This window comes from Kogia breviceps, chromosome 3, assembly GCF_026419965.1.
Source record: "Kogia breviceps isolate mKogBre1 chromosome 3, mKogBre1 haplotype 1, whole genome shotgun sequence".
NCBI lineage: Eukaryota > Metazoa > Chordata > Mammalia > Artiodactyla > Physeteridae > Kogia > Kogia breviceps.
In genome coordinates, this window is record NC_081312.1 from 34,726,002 (window position 1) to 34,750,095 (window position 24,094).

Genomic DNA, 24,094 nt, shown 5'->3' on the forward strand with positions numbered 1-24,094 from the left:
GGTATAATTTATATTCAATAAAATGCACCCACTTTAAAGTGTTAAGTTAGATAAATGCATACACCAGTGTACTACCACCCCAGTCAAGATATAGAACTTTCCTTTAAAGTATCCTTAAAGTATCCTTTACCACCTTGCAGTCAATACCTTCCAGCCCACCCTGATCCCATGCAACCACTGATCTAATTTGTCTTTATAAATTGGTTTTACCTTCTCAATGTTCATATAAATGGAATCATATAGTAGGTATTCTTTTTGTATCTGACTTCATTGTTGTTGTTGTTGACTCTCTTTTTGTTGTTATTTAATATCACTGTATGAATACACAATACCACAGTTTGTTGAACTGTTTCTCTGTTGGTGGGTATTTGGGTTGTTTTCAGATTTTGGTTATTATGAATAAAACTCCTATGGGAGTTTGTGTATAAGTCTTGTTTTGAACATATGTCTTGTTGTGAACATGTTTTTATTTTTCTTGAGTAAATACCTGGAGTAGGATTGTTTGGTCATATGATACGAATGTCTTGGGACTTCCCTGGTGGTCCAGTGGTTAAGAATCTGCCTTCCAATGCGGGGGACGCGGGTTCGATCCCTGGTTGGGGAACTAAGATTTCACATGCCGCGGGGCAACTAAGCACGTGTGCTGCAACTAAAGAGAAACCTGTGCGCTGTGACGAAGAGCCCACGCACTGCAACTGAGACCCAACTAAGCCAAAAATAAATAAATTTTTTAAAAAAAGAATAGCTTAACTTTGTAAGACATTTCCTGTTTTCCAAAGTGGTTGTACAGGGGCCACGGTGTATGAAAGATCTAGTTGTTCCACATAGTCACCTACAGTTGGTGTGGTCTGGTACTGCCTTTTGAAGGACTCTGTTACTAGGTAGTAGTACTCAGTCTTAGTTGTGACTTCCCTGCAGAATCAATTTGCTCCAGATAATCACTCTCAAGGAAGCATTTCCTGTAATGAGACAGCCATCTCCAAATTAGAAACTGTTAGTTTATATATATTCATAACTTAAAAATGACCCCAATAGTAATCTTATCTTGGTTGCCCCCTATTTTATTTCTGATTGTAGAAGTGGGAAAGAAATCCCTTGCATCTTTGGAACAGCAAGGAAAAAAGAAGGAAGAATCCCCCAGGCTGTGGGCCAAGGGGGATGAGTAGAGGATTTTCCTCTACAGCAACATTAATAGAAATCTAATGTGAGCCACATACATAATTTTGTGACATGCTATTTAGTAGTAAAAAGGAACAGATGACATTAATTTATAAATTTTTAACCCAATACAGCTAAAATATTATAATTTAAACACAATCAATATAATAATTATTGAGATATTTTACATTCTTTTTTTCATACTAAGACTTAAAAATTTGATGTGTACGTTACACTTTATCACAGTACAGATGCTAAATTTTCAACAGTTGAAGTGAAAAAATGTAGCCTTACCGAAACAATATTTATGTTTAATGAAGAAAAATTCTACACTGCTTCAGTTTTCTTACATTTAAATTTAATTAAAATTAAAAGATATTTAAAATTCACTTTCTCAGTTGCACTAGTCACATTTCAAGTGCTCAATAGAGCCATACATACGAGTTGCTACCATATTGGACCACGTAGTTCTAGACAGCTGTCTGTGGGACAGGAAAAGGAAGATGGAGGTGAGACATATTCGTTATTGCAACTCAGGTCATTGTAGAAATAACCGTACTATTTGTGTGAAATTTGAAAAAAATATATATTTTTTAGCTGTATGATTTTGAACAGGTAACTTAATCTCTCTAAGCTTCACTATCACCATCTGTCTCTAAAACAGGAAAGTAATCATACCCCTCAGATCAAAGTGAAGGTTGAGAATGCATGCAAAGCACATTGTAGAATGACTGGCAGCTTTTTGAAAATGAGTAAGTGGTAGCTTTTAAAAATCCAAATGATCCTTTGGATGGAGACTGTCTGTACTTTCTTTTTTATTTTTAAAAGAGTAGAGAGTTTAAATAAAACTGTTAGAAAATGGCATTCATTGATTCCCTAAGTATCGCCTCTTAGGCCAGCTGCTCACTGGAACACAAAGATGGAAAGAACATGGTCCCACCTTCAAGGACCCCAGAGTGCCCAATGTTAGAAACAACACAGTGGTGGGCTAATGTCCAAATGAGAAAAAGTAAAACCAAAGAGAATAACATATTTATCCAACAACCCCCAAAGAAAAGAAGCTCTACAGATAAAAGTGAGTTTATGAATTAAAAATCTTATAGTTTGTATAGTTCTCTACTTACTTTAAAATCAGTATCCACAATTACAATAATTAAAATTTAAGAAATTAGATTGACATGGATTAAATGCTTAATGGTTAGTAGTAGGCTTTATTTCTGCCACATGGAAGACACTGCTTTGTTTTCCCTTCCTTCGATTGTTATTTCCTGAGCTGTGCTTGTTTTTTAGTTTAGTAGTTTGTATTTATCTGGCAAAGAAAAAAAGATGGAGTCAGTTCAATTAATTCAAAAGTCTGAAATACAGAATCTTTTAAAGTTATTACTGTTAAGTATAAAACTTAAAATAACTAAACATGAGTAAAATAAGTGATTGAAATAAGTAAAATTACATTTATAATACAATATAGCATTTCTTCTTAATATAACAATAAATATCCTTTGGACAGGTAAGATCTCATTTTTTAAATCTAGAAGTTGATGCAATATTAAAGGAACTTCTTAATTTCTTAAAATTTTTGTTTTTAAAAGTTATTTCTACCATGTAATAATCTAATAAATCAAAAAGTCAAGATTAAAATTATGGGCCTTTATTCTTTAAGACTTATAGATATTGTCATTGAATTATTTGCAAATTCTTGATCTGTGCTAAACTGAGTCCTGAAATAAGTCATATACGTGAGATTTACATACACATAATTTACGCTCATTGTAAATAAGGGGCCAAGTAACTTTTACATTATTTCAGTTGTAATAATACGAAGTCTTTATTAGTAGCAAACTTTTTTCACCATATAAAAAAATCATCTACCTTTTCCCATATATTAGCGATTCACAATTTAAATATTTGGGAGCCACTTATTTAATTTCTGAAGTCAAGATTTAAATATGTTATGTATATCATCATTTTTGCCCTTCTTTGCATTTGCAGATCTCTCTTAATGAGACCACAATATTTGAAATTTCATGTTATAGAATATATCAAAGGATGAAATCACTGTAGAATATTGGGTTAGTTTTTTAAAGGAACTTCTCTCTCTAAATGCTATAATATATTGAGAAATAGCTGGGCTTGGGACTCTCCCTAGGTGGGTGTAGGAATCAACATATCACCCTGAGTGCCATCCCTTCACTGTCCACCACCATAGAACACTGTTAAGAGCATACTTAATAGTGTATGCTCTTAATACACCATTAAGAAAAGAAGTGACAAAAGAACAGCACAGACTAAGGAGAGTATGTGAAGGCCCAGGGATTATGGTGTGTGAACATTTGTTATTTTTTGGCCACATTGTTTTCTCTGGTTCATTATCTCTGGCCCATGGTGTGCATCCGGGTGGGGCCCTGTTAATAAACTCAGTGCTCAAATGCTAAACTGACTTTGGTGGCAGTGACGGAAAGGCAGAAAAGAGGGCAGGCACCTCAATTCCATCATCAGAGCCCTGATAAGATGGGCATGTGCTTCCTGCTGAAGCCACCCCCGTTTCACCAAACTTCCCTTCAATTGTGTGAATTCAGCCTTAAACGCATGTGTGTGCATATGCACACACACACACATGCACAGTCTCTCTCTCTCACACACACAAACACACACACACACACACACACACACACAGCATTAGCTATATCGGGAGAGGCAACCGAGAGAAGTTTCATTCATAAGTAACTCACTGTAAAGCTAGTTTCTCAAAGAAATTTAGAATACTGTATGCTACCACATACAGCTGTGCAAGTTATTCATTGCACAGAGACTACAATGTGAATGGGACCCCCAACTCTGTGCAGTGTACAATCTGCACAATTGTACATGGCAGCCCTGCAGGGACTCTGAATATTTGTATAATTTTGGTATGAGTAAGAGGCTTTGGCTGTGTTGGCTAATCTGAGAAAGCAGGCTGGGAAAGAGTATGATAAGGGAGCAAAGAGGAAGGTAGCAACGAGAATGAAAGGAAGCACTGTAAAAGCAGTAGCAAGTAATTCCCTGCCAGTGCCTCACCTGGTGCGCCTTCTTGCCCTGTGCTGATGTTACATTTTGACCCCTGGTGGATTCTAGAGCAGAAACCACAACAATATCTCAATATTCCATTCCACCTCTATTGTTACTACAATAGAAGTAATAAGATTCAATGTTAAAAGATTCAGTTTATTGATAGCTTTTTGTGAAAAAGTCATGTCTGTCATTTATATCTATAGACTTATAATTGTAAAAATTACCTTTAGGTTGTCTTACTTGTTTTTTCCATTGACCTTTTCTTGTTTTACTTTCCTTTCCTCACATGCATTCCCCTGAGAAAAGGAGGACAGATGAGGCACATGATTGAGGAAATTAGAAGAGGATTTGACAGGAGAGGAGAGAGCCAGAAAATAGTGGGGCAAAGTGGAAGAGAGATCACTAGAGAGAGAGAGAGGAAGTGAGGAGGAAAGAAAAAAGCCAAAAACAGGAGAGAAAAAAGTCACAGAAGGAGAGAGAACTTAAATTTGAATCTTAAATTCAAATGATGTTCCAACCTCCTCATCAAAAATGTCTTTATTCTTTTCGATGGAGCCCACTGTTAAATTTCACAGTTTCCCCCACTCTTTCTCTTTTTAGCCCTTGTTTCATAAACAAAGAATGAACCTGGCTGCTTAGGATTCCAAGGGTTTGATTTGCGGTAGTTAAGAGGAAAGTGGAAAAGAAAGATGGGTGGGGGAGGGGAGGACACTCCCAGTATTTCTTAAATGATTTCCCTCTCTCTTATTTCTTGAATCTCTGTCCTTTGTCTCATTTCTTTCCATCTTGGAGAAATACCACGGGATCATAGATAAGCCTATTTTTTGGGCTCACTGTAAAGAAATCAGCAAAGTTAAGGAGAATAAAGCTTAGAAAGGTAAGAAATTGAAAGTCAATAAAGGAGAAAGATGGACCCAGATCCAGAGAAGATGGGTTTAGCCTGGGCCTGGCCTTGTAGGCTTTTCATAAAAACAGTACATTTGCAGTGCTACTTTACCCAAAACCTTACTCAAAAAGGAGAAAAAGTGTCATTCTTTCAAACTGCTGAGAGGTTGGAGAGATGAATTGTAGACCATGGTCCCCAACTAGCCCTGCCCAGGAGTTGTGTGAATGTAAATCTGATGGGGTTAATAAAAACAGTGATTTGTTTTACTGCCGTGGGAGCAGTTATTATCCTGGCTCCTGCCTAGAATAGAAATCACATTTACAAACTCACTTTCTGCCTACATGCAGTCTAAATTCAATGGGACATGGGATTAAAATTCTACTAATCTTTGCTTTTCTTGGGGTGAAGAGTGTTGAGTGTGAAAGGGGAAAAAAGAAGTGATTCAGAGGAGTGTGATAAGGGGGAAAGAAATGCTAATCAGAGGGAAAATTGAAAAACTGTACAATCCTAAGTAGGAAAAGTGAGAGGATATAGGAAAGAAAAGTGGGAAGAATGAGAAAGTACATGAAAGAAAACAAACAGGGAAAATAATTAATACTTTGTGAAAACTGCATGCCAAATGTGTATATTGTACCTTCTTCATGATTTAACAAGCTCAAGAGTGGAATTTTGCTGCACGTTTGCTGTATCTTTCCTCAGCTCCTGATTTCCAGAGCCCCATTTCAAGCTGCCTGGTAAATTTACATAGATGGGCCACCAGAACCACAAATATGAGCTAAGAAAATCATAGCAGCAGAAAGGGCCTTGAGACAGCCAGTCATGCCCTCCTCATTCCCCCACCCATATGCACACACTTTTGATAGCTGAGGAAACAGAGGCCCCGAGAGATTAAATGATGCATTCATGAAACAGAGGAAGTGCAGTTAGAACTCAAACCTAGGGCTTTTGATTCTAAGTTCAGTGTTTCATAGCTGATTTCTTCACCTTTTCCTTCCAGATTTTCTTCCTTTTCCCAGCTTGCTTCGTGGACTCACTACCTCCTAGTCATGTTGCCTCCCAAACTCTGTCCTCCTCAGTCCTTTTTTTCTCATGTCCACACAGGTAGTTAGTCATTAAAGCTTGTTGACTGTGTGTTCATGTCCTTGTTCTCATCTCATTGCTTCTTGCCTGGCCAAGACTTTGGTACCCTTCACCGAGATTATTATTATGACATTCTGCCTCTAGCCTCTTCCAGCTTCTCTTAGAGACTGCAGTCAGAGTATTTATTCATCCTAAAATGTAATGCTAATTTTGTCATTTCCTTGGCTTTCTGTGACTCCTCCTTACCTACCAAGTAGTACTTTCCAAACTCCTTAGTGTGGATTAAAACCCCCATGACCTGGCTCCTGTGTTGCTTTCCAGCTGCCTCTCTCACTACTCCTAAATTAAACATGCCCAGCACTGTCTCATCCCTTTGATTTTGCCCACACTGTTCCTTATATCCAGGATATTCTTGTTTCCCCTTTCCTAACTCAAAGACTGCCTCCTTCATAGAATCTTTCATGATATTCTCTCTTGAGCTAAAACTAAGTTCTCCACTTTTCTAATATAGGGCCTATAACATTCCTATTTCTGTTATTTGTGCACATGTCTTGAGGCCAGGTAATAGGTCCCATTATTTATTTTTAATCTCTCCCAGAGCCTGTCACAGTGCCTCATATATAATAGATAGGCAATGAACGCTTGTTCAGTTGAACAAAATTGAGTTTGTGCCAGAAGACAGGTAAAAGAATCAGTCACATATAAGATGAAAACAAAAGTATCAATGTCCTACATTAATTTCAAATTTCCATGGCTAAAATAAGGAGTGCTTCAGAATGTACAAAGAATGTACTAATTATATGCTCCTGTACTAATTATGTATTAGTGGTAAGGCTGTTGCTAGATTTATCCTTGTCTTTAGAAAATAAGGGGAAAATGTTTGCCTGTGTAGGATATCTCTGGAATTTTTACAGATTTGATTTCTTTTTGAAATAAAATTTGGGATAGAAATTGATGAAAATTCTATATATTGAGAAGAAAATTTTGTATTTTTCTTATAAACTATGATAGCATTTTCCTACATTGTTTTCAGGTTTAATACTGTAGATTGGAATATAGGTAAAACCACATTACAGTGAAGTTCACTTGGTATTTAGGACACTAAACTCCAGTGGGAAGGCCCAAAGACAAATCCTGCTTGTATAAATAGCTTTCCTATAATCAGTTGCTTTTTAAAAATTTTATTGAGCTAATATTTATTTATAACATTATATGAATTTCATGTGTACAACTTTAGATTTCTACTTTTGTATATCTTACAATGTGCTCCCCACCAAAAATTTATTTTCCTTCTGTCACCATACACTGATCACCTTTACCCATTGAGCCCTCCCCACCAATCATTTGCTTTTTTTTGTTTTTTTTTTTTGGTAGGACTCTTGCAAAAATGACTAAAAATGTCTTCGAGTGTTTTTGGTATTCTTTTCCTCTCCATTTACATGCAGTGAAGTGTGCTTCTGTGTTCCTTCCATGATGTTCTTTTATGTGCATGACTGGAGCTGAGGCCTATTCTACCCCCCAGAAGTTAGACAGTAACTTAGAAGTGGGTCAGCAGCAAGTAAGGGGAGAAATCTCCACCGGTGCTTACACGACAGCCTCTACTTCAAACACTTGTTACAAGTTAAAGATCCCGAGACATGGAAATATGTAAGGAAAAAACTGCCAGAAAAAAACATTAAATGGTATCACCTGACAGCGAAGCAGAACCCAAAGACATAAGCAGGAAGAAAAGAGGGGCTAGGTGTTTTTAGATTTACCAAGAAATTGAGTTGTGGATCAATTCCCTTCCAAATCAGCAGGAATAAGGCCGTATCATGTTCAGGCTCTGCCCGCAGAGCTACCTTGGGAGTGGTTCACGCCCAGTGAGTTAGACATTCAGGGAACTAGGGAACTCTATCAGCACAGAAAAAAGCAAAGTGATGCCTACGACTTGAAAGATAGCATGAATAGTCTTTGAGGCAGTTTCTGCAGGATAGGACTCTCACAATGGAGCAAAGGCAGGAAAGGGAATGCATCAAAACATCTAGCTGGATTCCTTTGTTCTTAACTACTCTGTTCTAGGACCCAGAGGTGACTGCTTGATACCAGGGATCACAAAGAAATGTAGTGGAATTTGTTTCATACCTGAAGTGTCTGAATCAGTTCTCCTCCTCCTGTAAAAATAAATAGCACATTTCAAAGTTTTGCCAGTATAACCACAAATACTTAGAAAAGAATTACTAGGTATGAGATAATCATTCTCTAAGTACTTTGTAGGTAGTAATGAAACATATTTAGCAAGCCAAGGGTATTATTCATTATAATACATCTTAGAGTAAAATTACCTAAATTTTTGTAACATGTAAGCTATCCAACATGTAAAAGCTATAAAAGTGAGTTGTATGTAATTACATATAACCTATTTTTATTGTAACTATCACCTGTCACTCAGTGAGGCTGTGACCATCCCTATCCTGCTACCTCTCGAGCCCCTGAAAATTCATTTGAGGTTGAGACTCAAAGAAGCTAACTGCTGCTGCTCTGGGGCTTCCGTAAACAGAGTCAGCTGTGTTGGGAATATAGGCTCTCATAGACACGTGGGGTACATTCTGGAATGGATGGGTGACTGGGGTTACAGTGCCTACTCTGCTAGCTCTTCATCACAATCTCTATGGCCATGTTGGGAATCTTGTAGGTGAATAACATACCCAAGTATTTGTCCAAGTCAATACACTTCTTATGGTTCAGTGGATAAAATAGGAGACTAGCTGTCAACTTTTCAGGCTATTTCACTTTCAGAGATGTCTTTGGATAAAGAAGTTTGTTTTCTGCATGCCTGATTTTTAAAATTAATATCAAAAAATACTTATTTTCATAACCTCATTGACATGCTAAAATATAAACTTGTCAGTTAATTTTCACCAAATTTTTGTTCCTTGGCTACATTTCAGTGACTCTTTTGGAAGTATTGCTGTTTGAGTAAAAGGGTTTGGGAAGAATAATTATCCTTAGATAATATCTTCCCAGATAAATGTGCAAAGACATAATTCTGATCCATTTAAGAGGTCTGGCAAATCCATGCAGTTCAGGCTCTACAATGGATCTTAAGGTTAAATTAGTAATTTTCTGAGAAGTTTGCAAACAACTACTCATTTACCAAGTAGGTCTGGTGATTTAAATAAGGTTGAGTTTAATGATAAAAGTTTTCATGAGACTGAGAAATATCAAGAAAGTGTACTTAAAAAAAAATAGGTGCAAATTAAAATAAAGCCTGCTATTATCCTCTTTAAAACAAAGGGAAGAGTCACAGTAGCACTATTGCCAAGGTATGAGAAGGAATATAAATGCTTTGTAAAGTAAATCCTTCACTTCTAAAGCACCTAAAATGACATTATACAAGTCTCCAGCGTCTTTCACTCATCTAGATTTAAGTTGCTCAATTTACATTTTAAAGACCAATGAATCTGAGGGCAAAATATTCAACGACGTCATTGTTTAATTTTTTTTTCCCATTGTTCCAAAGTATACAATTAGAAAGTGTCACTGAAATCCATGGTCTTGGAGAAGAAAAATGAATAAATTCTAGAATTTATTTATCACTCTCACAGTGTCCTGACTTAATCCTGCAGTTGTCCCAGGATTAAGCATCAGTGAATCCCATTCTGTTCTTTGATCTTATCACATCTTTCATTTATAATGAACATTCTCAAATTAAGCTCTAGCTAGTAATTAAGTTCCTGATGTAAATAGGCAATAAAATATAATTTATGCTTGATTAAATTGGACTTAAGAGGATTAGTTAGAACCAAAATTTGTTTTTTGCTTTGTTTTTATCTATTTCTTTCTTTCTCTACAGTAGGGTCAGCAGATAGATCACACAGGAAGCTGAGAGACTGAAGGGCAGGGCCTGGAAGAGTTTGGGATTTGCTAACCAAGATCCTTTTCAATCTTTAAAATTCTAAGATTTCTGCTATTTATATAGGCATTCATTTTCTCATCATTTCTAATAGTGATCATAAGAGTGAGACTAACAAAATTTTGCACCTGCAGATCATTTTTCAACCTAAAAACTTAAGTTCTCTCTACAATTTTTAATATTTAAGAAAACTGCTAAGAGCTTATCTAATGCTCAGAGGATTGTTAGGGTAGAGAGACTGTTCTTTATGTGGATATGTGTCAGTATGCATGTGTCAAAACCCACAAAACTGTGCAACACAGAGAATGAACCTTAAACTAGGGACTATAGTTAATAATAATGTATCAATATTGTTCATTAATTGTAACAAATGTACCACACTAATGCAGGTGTTAATAATAGGGGAAACTGAGGATGAGAGGAGGGTGAGGAGGTGGCAGTGGGGTGGGTATATGGGGCCATATGTACTATCTGCTCAATTATTCCATAAATCTAAAACTGTACTTAAAAAAAGTTTACTAATTATTTTTTTTAAAGGCATTAAAATTTAATCCAGTGCTTCAGGGCGTCTATTATTTGCAAAAGGGCAAGGAAAGAAGTTGAAATGATTTAAACAGTTAACCTTGTTAGATTTTGAATCGTGTGTTTCTGAAGCCTTAGACAAGGGTAGGACAGAATTTGAGACGAATGAAATAAAGCAGAAGGAAGGTGTCAGAATGATCAGACCTGATTAATTATTATTTAGGACAAATTGCTAGATTGGATGGATTCATTTTTATCTCATTTGTTTTTTAGAAATCTTATGCTTTTCTATGAAAGTCTTGCTCATACACAGCAAAATATATATTTTCTATTGAGTGGCACCTGCTTCTATACCTTTGCCTCTTACATTCTTTGTTTTTCTCTCACTACTTGCGACAGATGATTAATTACTTTTTCAATCTCCCTTCCTTCTTTCTCCTCTAACACATCAGACTTCCAGTAGTCCTCCTGGGCATTATTTAGTTCCACTGAAAGAACTCAGTGGTTACATCAAGAAATAATAGATCAGTGTTCTGAGGGAAATTTCTCTGTTTCAGCTACTTCTCCACCCTCAATCTGAAGCAGGAAAGTCTCTTCCATCCGGAAAATAAATAAATAAATAAAAGCATTCCATCTGAAAGCAGCAGAATACACATTCTTTCTAAGTGCATATGGAACATTCTCCAGGATAGATCACATGATGGGCCACAAAACAAGCCTCAGTGAACTTAAGAAAATTGAAATCATATCAAGCATCTTTTCCTACTACAATGCTATGAGGTTAAGAAATCAACTACAAGAAAAAAACTGCAAAACCCCACAAATACATGGAGGCTAAACAATATGCTACTAAATAACCAATGGATCACTGAAGAAATTAAAAAAAAAAAAACCTAAAAACAAATGAAAATGAAAATACGACGATCCAAAACCTATTGGATGCAGCAAATGCAGTTCCAAGAGAGAAGTTTATATCAATACAATCTTACAAGAGGGAAGAGTTATGGGAACACATGTATATGTATAACTGATTCACTTTGTTGTAAAAGAGAAACTAACACACTATTGTAAAACAGTTATACTCAAATAAAGATGTTAAAAAAAAAAAAAAGAAAAGAAACCTATATTCTAGCATGAGAAGTTGGATAAAAAATAAACAAACCAGTGAAAGTAAAAAAAAAAAAAAAAATACAATCTTACTTCAGGAAACAAGAAAAATCTCAAATAAACAACCTAACTTTACATCTAAAGCAACTAGAGCAAGAACAAACAAAATCCAAAGTTAGTAGAAGGAAAGAAATCAAAGATCAGAGCAGAAACAAATGAAATAGAGATGAAGAAAACAATAGAAAAGATCAATGAACTAAAAGCTGGTTCTTTGAAAAGATAAACAAAATTGATAAACCTTTAGCCAGGCTCATCCAGAAAAAAAGGGAGAGGGCTCAAATCAATAAAATTAGAAATGAAAAAGAAGAAGTTACAGATGACACCACAGAAATACAAAGGATCATAAGAGACTACTACAAGCAACTATATGCCCCCAAAATGGACTACCTAGAAGAAATGGACAGATTCTTAGAGAGGTACAATCTCCCAAGACTGAACCAGGAAGAAATAGAAAATATGAACAGACCAAACACAAGTATTGAAATTGAATCTGTGATTTAAAAACTCCCAACAAGCAAAAGTCCAGGACCAGATGGCTTCACAGCTGAATTCTATCAAACATTTAGAGAAGAGTTAACACCTATCCTCTGAAGCTATTCCAAAAAATTGCAGAGGAAGGAACACCTGCAAACTCAGTCTATGTGGCCACCATCACCCTGATACCAAAACCAGACAAAGATACCACAAAAAAAGAAAATTACAGGCCAATATCACTGATGAACTTAGATGAAAATATCCTCAACAAAATACCAGCTAACCAAATCCAGCAATACATTAAAAGGATCAGGGCTTCCCTGGTGGCGCAGTGGTTGAGAATCCGCCTGCCGATGCAGGGGACACGGGTTCGTGCCCCGGTCCGGGAAGATCCCACATGCTACGGAGCGGCTGGGCCCGTGAGCCATGGCCGCTGGGCCTGCGCGTCCAGAGCCTGTACTCCGCAACGGGAGAGGCCACAACAGTGAGAGGCCTGCGTACCACAAAAAAAAAAAAAAAAAAAAAAAAACCAAACAAAAAGGGTCATACACCATGATCAAGTGGGATTTATCCCAGGGGTGCAAGGATTTTTCAATATTTGCAGATCAATCAGTGTGATACACCACATCAAAGAATTGAAGAATATAAGCCATATGATCATCTCAATAGATGCAGAAAAAGCTTTTGACAAAATTCAACACCCATTTATGATAGAAACTCTCCAGAAAGTGGGCATAGAAGGAACCTACCTCAACATAATAAAGGCCATGTATGACAAACCCACAGCTAATATCATGTCAATGGTGAAAAACTGAAAGCATTTCCTCTAAGATCAGGAATAAGACAAGGATGTCCACTCTCACCACTTTTATTCAACATAGTTTTGGAAGTCCTAGCTATTGCAATCAGAAAAGAAAAAGACATGATTTGATTTTTTTTTTATTGGGGTATAGTTTATTTACAATGTTGTGTTAGTTTCTGCTGTACAGCAAAGTGAATCAGCTATATGTATACATATATCCCCTCTTTTTTGGATTTCCTTCCCATTTAGGTCCACCACAGAGCATTGAGTAGAGCTCCCTGTGCTATACAACAGGTTCTCATTAGTTATCTACATGGATTGATTTTTAATATATTTTTTAATCCAAGCTTCAAAGCTCTTGGTCATATAGGAAAAATTTCTGAAGAAGCCTCCCTTGAGTTTGAGCTGATTGTTCTTCCTATGGCTATGAAGGGGAATCTTCATTTTGGCTCTGGGGCCTCAGGAGAAGCCCTCACAAGCCTTGCTCAGCCTTACTTTGTACCTAGGACTGGCTTCTCATAAGGAAACAGTTCTCAAACCTGTTTGTACATTTGAACCACTGGGAGGCCTATTACAACACAAAATTCTGAGACCATCCCAGAGTATATGATTCAGCAGGGTGTGGTGGGCCTGAGAATTTACATAATTAACTGGCTTCCAGGTGATGCTGCTTACCAGCCACACATTAAGAACCACTGGTATAGAAACCCTAGATAGGACATGATGCTTTGCTTAAGCATACAACCAAAAGTATTGAAATTATAACCAAGATCCACCAACACGTTGAATGTATTGGCACTTGGATCTAGAGGCCCTGGAATTGCGAGAAATGTGGCTGCTCAGGAACAAAAGCAAAAGTTACTCTGACTTCAAGGCTTAGGAATCCTCTAAGGATCATCCATATTCCTTTCCTTCCCTGGACCCCTTCTTAGCTGGGAAAGAAGGTTAAGAAGAAAGCCAGTTTTGAACACTTAACCCTCAGTCAATTAAGATATTTTGTTTTCTGTTTTTGTTTTTGTTTTGACAGAATAGCCAACTTTCTTTTATCCACGCTGTTGGAAATGAAGTAATCGTGACAATAATGATCATTTACTGACCACCTAACATGTCCCATTTATAATTGTTAAGCAGTCAGTCAGCTTGGAACTCTATTCCCTCAGAGCTCCACCCTTCCTTCAGATCTCTGCCATTCCTCAGAGAAGCAGTTCCTGACCACTTATATAAAATATCCCTACTCCCTCCTCAAATCCTTCTGTTACTTGTTGTCTTCTCGCAGCACATTCCAGCTGGCATAATATACTCTATTTGATCATTATCTATAACCTCCACTAGAATGAAACACTCTATGACTTGTTTTCACTGCTGTATTTCCAGTCTCTAGCACATAGAAGGTGCTCAGTAAATATTATTGAATAAATGAATCAAACTTTTAAAAAGTTTGTTTCCCTGTTTTCCCCTGTTCCTTTTTATATTTAAAAAGAACTTAGACATAATTCATGACATTCCTCATTTTCATTCTTGCTAATAAAGCATTTAGATCTCTATATTTTTCTCTGGTTTCTTATTAGCTGTTATTCCAGAATGATCATATTAATTTTTATCTTTATAATACCACAGTGTCTCTCACATTCATCTTGCAATTGGGTATCACAATTATAAAAATAGTTTTTCAGATTATTAAGTTATTCATTGGAAATGTAGAAAAGGGTAAGGGATATGTAGAGAAGAAAATACAGAGAAGTGTAAAGATAAAAATACCCGTAATTACTCTAGCTTCTAACTCCAAAATGTGGACATCGTAATTCTGTTGTTTCCTTCAGCATACACCACTGACACCAGGCAGACAGCCCAGAATGCCAACTGAATGGTGTGAGAAGTTGGTGTGAAAATTAAAATTAGACAAAGTTGAACCAAATGTGGATAATTGAGTTGATTATGTTATCATTCAATTACATTGTATGTATGTCTGAGAATCTTCAGCGAACAATGCCCTAGTTGCAGGGACTTGAAAGCATGCACTTATTTACATACTTCACATCTTAGCATCAGTTGGCATTTCCCTGCCTCACATACCTGGATTCTTCAGCCTTGAGAGCCGTGCTTTTAGAGTCTGTTGTCCTTATTTCAGAGGGTCTGTCATTCATCTCTTTGGATTTATTTGTCTCACCTTCTTCTGGAGTCAAGGTAGTTTGAAAACATCTTTCACCTTCAAAAGTCAGCATTAGGTTTGAGATGGTGACATGTTTTGAGGATTCTCTAAACTCATTCTTAACTTTTGTATCTCGTAGACAACGAGCCTTCAGAATATTTTCCAGTTTTTCCTTTGAAAATAACAAGGAGCAGCAAATCAGGGAGCAGAAGAGCATCATACAGAAGCAGATTACTTAAGGAGCAGTAATCATTTCATCTATATTTACTAAGTGACCTCAAGTGCACAGGCACAATGATGAGGGGAGTGAGGCTTGGTATTGCACAGCCATTGAGAAGAGCCCAGGTGGGCGCTGGAGGAGGGCAGCATGGGGACCTGACACAGCACGTGCTAAAACTCATGTGGTCAGGTACACCAATGTCACCTCACACAAGAAAATTAGGACTCAATTGCAGGACTTCCTCTCCCTGAATTGGCAGGAAAGGAAGGTTTTCTAGAAATGCCTTGACACCTGCTCCCCAATCCAATGTTGCTCTTGATTTAAGAGCATCTAATAGGTGACAGGAGTTGGAGGTTCCTAGTAATACTAAAGAGTTTGTTTTTCAAAAGACCTAAGTCTTTTAGGTCTTCGTACCCTAAAATATCTCCCGTTCTAATGTCCTGGTTTCCGTTAATACACCACTTCTGTCACTCCCCGCCTTCCTTGGAATCTCTCTCAGGCCTCCGAGCAATAGGTCAGCTGGTCTTAAGGACTCTGTCTCTCTGGGACTTCCCTGGTGGTCCAGTGGTAAAGAATCTGCCTTCCAATGCAGGGGACGCGGGTTCGATCCCTGGTCAGGGAACTGAGATCCCACATGCCACGGGGCAACTAAACCTGCGCACCTCAACAAGAGAGGCCGCGTGCCGCAAACTATGGAGCCCATGAGCTCTGAAGCCTGTGCACCACAACCAGAGAGAAGCCCATGCTTGGCAACGAAAGATCCCGCATACCGCAACTAAGACCCTATGCAGCCAAAAATTAAAATAAATAAATAATAAATCTTTAAAAAAAGACTCTGCCTCTCTGATGTCCTTCACATCTGCACCTTCTTCCTCCCTTTGTCATTATGTAGTCCATCACCTCTACGGCTGTTCCTTGAAAATAATGCAATAATCTTCTTTAAAGTGAAAACATTTTTTTCTGACAATGAAAGTAATGTATATTTATCATAGAATATTTAGAAAATCCTAAGAGATATAAAGTTAGAGGAAGAAAATTATTGCTTGCTTGATGCCACAGGCCAGAAATAACTACCATGACACATTTCATTCCGATCTTTCTGTCCATTTATTTATTTTGAATGTGTCTGCTTTGTGGTCATATCCCACATTTTTCACTTAGTGATTTATTATAAAAATTTCCCCGTGTTATTAAACACTGTGTAAAGCTACTTGAATTTTTCTAATTAAAAATTATTTTTATTGTAGGAAACAGAAAATTCAGAAATATATAAAGAAGAAAACATCAATTGCTTATAAACTTGCAATCTAGAAATAAACTACTATTAACAATATGACTTTTCCCCCTCCTATTGTCTGTGTGTTTACATGCATTTTTTTATGTAATAAGGATCATATACTTTACTTCGTTTTTCACTCAGGTTTACATAATAAACATTTTTCAAAGTAAAGAAAAATTCTCCAACAATTTTAACAGCTACAGAGTAGTCATTCGTTTAACAAATATTTCCTGAGTGACTATGATCTTGCCAGTCACTGTGGTTGCTCCTGAATGAGATAAACATGGCACCTGACCTTTGTGGATTTAAATTCATTTAGCCATTTGTCTGTGGTGGATGTTTAGTTTACCTCTGTATTTTCATTATTTCCTTTTTTAAAACATGGTATAGATGTGGTATGATTAACATCTTTATAGCTAAATCCTTATTCCTACTGATGATTAACTCCTTAAGAAAGATTCTTTAAAATGGAATCACTGAGTCAAAGGGTGTCAACATTTCTAGGTTCTTGACTCATAATGATTTCAAGAAAGTTTGTTCCAATTCTCACCATACCATGCATCTTTACAAATTCCAAGGTGACCCCACCTTTACTAACACTGACTATTTTTATTCTTTTAATTAATAGTTTTATAGGTGAAATTTTTTTCAAGTTTGCATTTATTTGATTACTAGTGAGGTAAAACTTTTCCACTAAATTCATTAGCTAGTGTTTTCTTCTTCTGGAAATGTCCATCTTTGCCCTCTGCCATTTTTCTGTTGTGGGCCCCACAAAGGTTTCTCAGCAGCAGTCTACACACTGATCTCTTTACCTGCAATCCATCCTTCCATCAGACTAATCTTTTAAAAGCACAGCTCCTTCACTCCCTTACACAGAGATTTTGTGGCTAAGGTTTGCCCAGGGACTGAGTCTATACTTCTTATTTTGGCATTCAAGGTTTGCAAGCAACTTTCCATCCTATATCCTAATATTATCCACATATATTATGCTCCAGCCAAACTGATTTATTCGCAGATGTGTCTCTGTGTTTTTCCACTTTCTGGCCCTTTCTAAAGATGCTCACTTGGGTATTTTATTTTCTTATTTCCACCTTCACTTCGTATTGAAATTTCACCCCATCCTTCAGTATACTTCATACTTTTGTGTACATTTAAACCTTAATATAACCCTTGCATGATATTAATATCCTCATTTGAGAGATGAGGAAACAGACTCATGCAGGTTCAGTGACTTGGCGAAACTAATATGCAGCAGGGCAAAATTCCAACCCAGGGCTTCTGACTCTGATACCAAAGTTCCTTCTATCCCACCATAGCTTTCTGATACAGGGTTAAGTTGTATGGTATGGATGTTCACTGCCTGTTTCAGGGAACATCTTACAACTCTTTCACACCAGGGTTCAGGTATCAGAACTCATTATTAATATTAGGTTACTCAGAGTAAGTTCCATAGCATTTTGATAATTGATGTCAGGTAGCTTACCAAAGAAGGTGAAAGAGAGTGATTATTAGAGAATGAAAGTCTTCCATGTCACATACCTTTTCCTCCCGCTTGGCCCTGAGTATGTCATCATTTTCAAACACCACTGTGACCCCTGAGCCCACTGTGACATTGCAGATGTCCGTGACTTCTGTGACTTCTGTGACAATTCTTATATCTGGGGCCTCGGTGACCTCATTTTCTGGAATATCCGTGACATCAGTGACAGCAGTGATGTCCGTGAATTCTGAGAAATCAGTGCTTTCTATGTCATTGATGGGATCTGAACATGTGTACAGGTATGGGGTCTGTACAGCTGTGAAGGCTGCAATATCCATGATGTCCACTGACCCTGTGATGTCTGTGCTGTTGCTGTTTGTTATTTCTGAGAGGCTGGAGTCTTCCGACACTTTGGAAGCCTTGGCTTTCTCCTCATTCAAGAGGGAGATGAGTTTCACCCACTGACAGAATAGGGTGTCTTGTTTGCATGCAGGGGCACAGAGCTGTAGGTAGTAGGCTTGGCCACTCACCAGCTTTACTTTGATGCGCATATTCTCAGCATCATGCACAGAAAGAGTCACAAACTGCAGAGGGAGAAACCTGCAGACAAATGCAAATATCATCTGGAAGCCTGATTGGAAACTATCATGAGGACTTTCTTCTTTTTTTTTTTTTTGCGGTATGCGGGCCTCTCACTGTTGTGGCCTCTCCCGTTGCGGAGCACAGGCTCCGGATGCGCAGGCCTAGCGGCCATGGCTCACGGGCTTAGTTGCTCCGCGGCATGTGGGATCTTCCCGGACCAGGGCACGAACCCGTGTCTCCTGCATCGGCAGGCGGATTCTCAACCACTGCGCCACCAGGGAAGCCCAGGACTTTCCTTTTATAGCAGTTTGTGGCATGAGACTCAGGACAACAGGCGTGTCTCTCTGACAGGCCTGGGGAGGGGCAGGCATGGGATGGGGCAGGACCTTCTTTTGGCCATATGTTCCCTGGTCTGGTTCTTAGCTTTTGAGGGTCAAAACTTTGATTTTTAGTACATGTAATCAGGATCCTGAGGGCCATTTTGCCTGAATCATACTAAGACTCTAATGAACAAAATATCAAATATTTATTATTTATTTAGGAGAAGTTATCCCATTTAGTTAATCCTGCAAGGTTGAGACTGAGAGAAGTTAGTGATTTGCTGTGGGTCCTACAGCAAGTTGGTGGCTTGAGACAAGACCAGAGCTAATTCTGATGGAAGTTGGGATAGGGTGGGGGGAATGTTCTAGAGAGGCATTTTATTATGAGCCTTTAGTTCCTGTTACTTAGGTTTAATTTTTGAAAAGTGAATGGCCTGTTTGACCTCCAGGTTGTCAAACTATCTCCCTGGACTTTAAGGATGTGACTCTCTCATCTGCAGCAGGGAGCACAAATGAGATGCTCCCTTGGACCATTTGTCATCTGTGTTTCTATTCTCAGCTCCTCAGGGGTAAAGCATGTTTTCTGAGATGTCTTTAACCTCTTCCCTTTGTAACTCACCTGGTGAGCACCAGATTCTCTGGAGAAGGAGATGTCAGAAGACTTTTAAAAGGGGGTTCTGAATCTTTCTGGGCGGCCGGTGTCAGATGTGCCAACAGCATCACGTTGGGGGTCTTGAGGGTGGGACTGGAAAAGCAGATGCCTACAGTCACCCAGTTGGCTCGGTTATGAAGGTAAATGGATTCACCTCTCCTGTTGACCTGAGGCAGAGAACAGGAAGAGGAGTTTTCTGTTAAAGTGTGTGGCCCTGACAACCTCGTTTACCCAAGCAGTGTAGGAATAAAGAAGAAATGAGATGCCTTTGTTCATGTGAATTCTTACAGATATCACAGAGAACAGACAGACACAGTCTCTGACCTGTGGGGTCCACTGGGGAAGGCGAACATTAAACAAGTATGTCACTAAGTGTTGTTATAAGTGTTACTGAGTATACTCAGCACAGGGTGCTGTGCTGTGGAGCACATCACAGAAAACTTGACTTGGGAGGAAGAAGGCAGTGGTGTGCTGATAAGTGTGTAACCACTGTCTCTTGGAAGATACTCATATGTTTATTATCAATTTCACTGGTATAAAAGATGAGTAGCACACAATTTACAGACAATGATATATCATACTCTTTATGTTAAATCCATACAACCAATTGATTCTCCCAGAAGTCAAACTCTTGTATCCATAACCTCAAGATAATAGTAAAATGTAGTAATATAATAGGAATGATGAGTTTTGAGTATTTGTTGCCTTTTTTGGGGGGGAGGTACTTTTAAAAAACAGTCACTTATTTATTTATTTCTGCTGCACCGGGTCTTAGTTGCGGCACGCGGGCTCTTAGTCGCAGCATGTGGACTTCTTAGTTCCAGCATGCAGACTCTTAGTTGCGGCACGCATGTGGGATCTAGTTCCCTGACCAGGGATCAAACACAGGCCCCCTGCATTGGGAGTGCAGAGTCTCACCCACTGGACCACCAGGGAAATCACTTGTTGCCTTTGTTTTGAATAGTTTTATTTATAAGTTTATACAATTTAATTCTTAATGATGGCTGTGTTTAACAACTGACTTGTAAACTTCCTGAACACTTACCAATCGGCCAGCTCCAGCACACCCTCACCATAGGGTCAGAAAATCCTCCCCTGAGGAAGGGACCTCTAGCTGAGACCTGAACAATGTGGGACATAGACTGGCTGAGAATCTCTGCCAGTTGGAAGAGGACGAGACTGGAAAGTGGGTAAACAGGGATGTGAAGGAAGCCAGAGAGGGGAAACACTTGGTTTCTCAGCTGTACATTAACTGCTTCAAAAAAAAAATGACTTAAAAGCAAATATATTTAGAAAGAGATTGTAGCCTACACTATTGATTACCTACCCAAAGCCATGCTCCTATTCTTCCGGATTAATGGAATTCTGGTTTTGTCCAGTATCTACCCCTCAGGGATGCTGCCCCAGCTGAGGAGCTAAATCCTGATCCACCTAAACTGGTCATGGTGATCCATTCCATCCCCTGGCCAGTGATTGCTCTCAGCAGGCCCTGGACAATGAGACACTACTGGGGGCCTCCTGGAGGCTCTGGGAAAGGGTTCTCAGCCCTCACAGACAGTTCAAAGATGAGACACATCCCTTCCGTTGCTGGCAGCTGTCATGTCCTGTTTGTGTGTGATATCCCAAAGGGAGTGAATTTGAGGGTGACAGAACAAAAAGAGACAACCCGGGTCCCTGATGACTCCCATTAGTGAGTTGATGTCCTGTGGTTCTTTCACTCTACTTGAGATCATTGTTGTTCTTTTTCGCTCACAGTTGAGTCAGGAACCTTGGTAACTTGCTGCCAAAGACATACCGACCACAAGAGGTTGTGTGTGTTAAAGGGAATAACGTATCCAGACATGGGGCCATGTCTGATTTATAGAATGCTGACTGCCTCTTCCAGTGTTCATTAGAACTTGAAAATGGTTATTTGAAAAAGGTGCAGAAGTGTGAAAAATAAAAAGATTATTCGTAGGAAAGAAGCACACAGAAGGTAAAGAACATCAAATCACGGCATCACATGCATTCTGGGGAATGACTTAAACATTAGTGTTCTTCGAGGCATCACCTCCCTCCTATGGTGTCAGGAAGTGAGGAGGTCTCCCATCAGTGCAGAGAATGTGTGTATGTTGTTGTTCCTGTCACTCCTTTGTAGAATCAGCCGAGGAGCTGCTTAAATGGGCGTGTTTCACATTAGACTTGGTTGTGACATTTCCATGAAGTTTAAGGGTATGGCCCACACCATTTAACTCATTTCCCTGTTTCTTTGTCTGAATTCCCCCCCCCCCCTTTGGCCATACCTCACAGTGTGCGGAACTTCCCCAACCAGTGATCGAACCTGCACCCTGCTGCAGCAGAAGCGCAGAGTCTTAACCACTGGACCACCAGGGAAGCCCCTGTCTGAATAATTTAATGTTGAATGTTTAGAGGAAAGTTAGAACTGCTCTCAAATGCATTGAAGTGTAGTTTCATTCATAATGTAAGTACATATTTAGGAGAAGGAAACTTTTCTCCCTGACACAATTTGACAATTATATTTTACCTTCAGAACTAAGAACCAAAATGCATTTTAATCCCTAGTTGTGTCATAGATATTATCCTTTAAAATGTCTCTTAAGTTAAGGGGTTATCTGAGTGCTTTCCTCTGGCAGAATATTCTACAAATGACTATAATCTCTTTGTGTAGTTTTGGGGAGATGATGACAGAATGAAAATTTCAGTAGACCTGGGACAGAATTTCTAGGTAAGAATTTGTTGGGAAAATTTGAAATGAATTTTCCTTTTACATTATAATTATTTTAGGTTGTTTGAAGTCCCCAAACTGTTCCCTTCCACGTTAAAACAATTTTTCCAACCTTTTCTGTTGTCTTTGAGAAAATTAATTACCAAAGTTATTGGAACTTAATTCAGGGCTCAATTATTATTTACCTGGATAAAGTTGCTCTCTAATATGGGAGGAGATATAAAAGGGGCATACTCTCCTTCATCCAACATATTTTGAAGCTCTCCTGGATCCTTGGAGTCTGGGACACAGATGTCATCTTGCTCGTCGATCCTCGTAGTAGACTTCCTGTTATTCTTCTTCATTGTGCTTATGTATAAACCTCAGAAACTTGAAGAAATGGAAATACAATGAACAGAGACAGAGAAAATCTAATATGATAATTAAGTTGCCACACTTATCCACTAATTCAACAAATTTTATCAACATCTATGACATTCCAGGGACTGTGATGGGCACTGGAGATCCATGTGAATAAGACCAAGAAGATGCCTGCCCTCATGCAGGTTACAGTCTCTGGGGAAACAGTGAGTAAGCAAGAAGATGTTGGATGATAAGGGCTACAAAGATTCTGGATCAGATCCATGTGATAAAAAGTGTCTGGGGTGTGGGGCTGGCAACAGAAATTAGTTAGGGTGGTTAGGGGAGGCCTCTCAGCATACATCCCCCCTCCCCAAACCATTATTTCCCATCTTCCTAATTAATGGTACCTCTATCCTTCCCAGCATGCACAGGCCTAAAGTCCTTTTCTGTAAGTAGGTTATACCATACTAACCTGAGACCATCTCTTCCTGACCAATCACCCATGACCGAGGCTTAGTGAACAGTGGGTATCTATCTAGTCACTGACAGCTGTACATCTCCTGCTCTCGCTCTGGCTCTCTCTCCAGAAACTGCTTCAGTAGACACCAATGGCGCTACATCATTGGATTTCACCTTTCATCTACCAGAATGCACAGAATTCTAAGAAAGGAAAAGGTCCTAGAATGTGATTCTGTTCAAACCTTCAAAAGATCACTCTTCCTTCTTCACAAACTCCATGCCAGTTAGAGGAAGCAACCTTAATTGGCAAGCAGTGAGTCCTGAATGCTTATTTCCACCTCAGTCCTTTCTCAGAGATCCTTTTTTTCCTTCCCCTAGCCAAGCTAGAGGGTAGCAGTGAACATGCCCCATCTCTGTCCCAGCCAGGGCCTGGGACACAGAGACCACCGCTGCCTGCTATCCCATGAGCATGTGACTCTGGGAATTCTCATCAGACCTTCTGATGGTGACAATGCAATGCCCCCCTTCAGCGCATCTTACACATGAGCATAGGGAAAGTGAAATGACTCAAGAGAAAGTGAAATAGTCCAGAGGAGCCAAAATGTAAAAAGAATGAGACAAAAGAGATCATTCAGGAAAAAAAAGAGAAAGATAAAACAACAACAATCAGCTGAAACAGAGAGGATGGAAAATAATAATCAACAAAATGTATTTAGTTCTTGCTTTGTGGCAGGCAATAATCGCTTTACATGCACTGTCTCATTTGATTCTAAAAGCACTATGAAGTAGCATTTTTAAGATGCTCATTTTATACACCATGAGGATTGGAGAGGGAAAGTAACTTACCCAAGGTC

The 24,094-nt window shown here is 38.6% G+C and overlaps 1 protein-coding gene across 1 annotated transcript; it reads right to left on the reverse strand.

Annotated features, from left to right (window-relative positions):
* Positions 1-1,357: 1,357 nt before the first annotated feature.
* GARIN2 (golgi associated RAB2 interactor family member 2) lies at positions 1,358-23,263 on the reverse strand. Its single transcript, XM_067030659.1, has 8 exons — positions 23,254-23,263; positions 22,625-22,800; positions 19,682-19,881; positions 18,220-18,760; positions 15,106-15,353; positions 8,297-8,325; positions 4,431-4,608; positions 1,358-2,467 (listed from the first exon to the last, which is right to left on the reverse strand). Exons 1-7 carry the CDS (start codon positions 23,261-23,263, stop codon positions 4,475-4,477), a joined length of 1,338 nt encoding a protein of 445 aa, XP_066886760.1. The 3' UTR covers positions 1,358-2,467; positions 4,431-4,474.
* Positions 23,264-24,094: the final 831 nt, after the last annotated feature.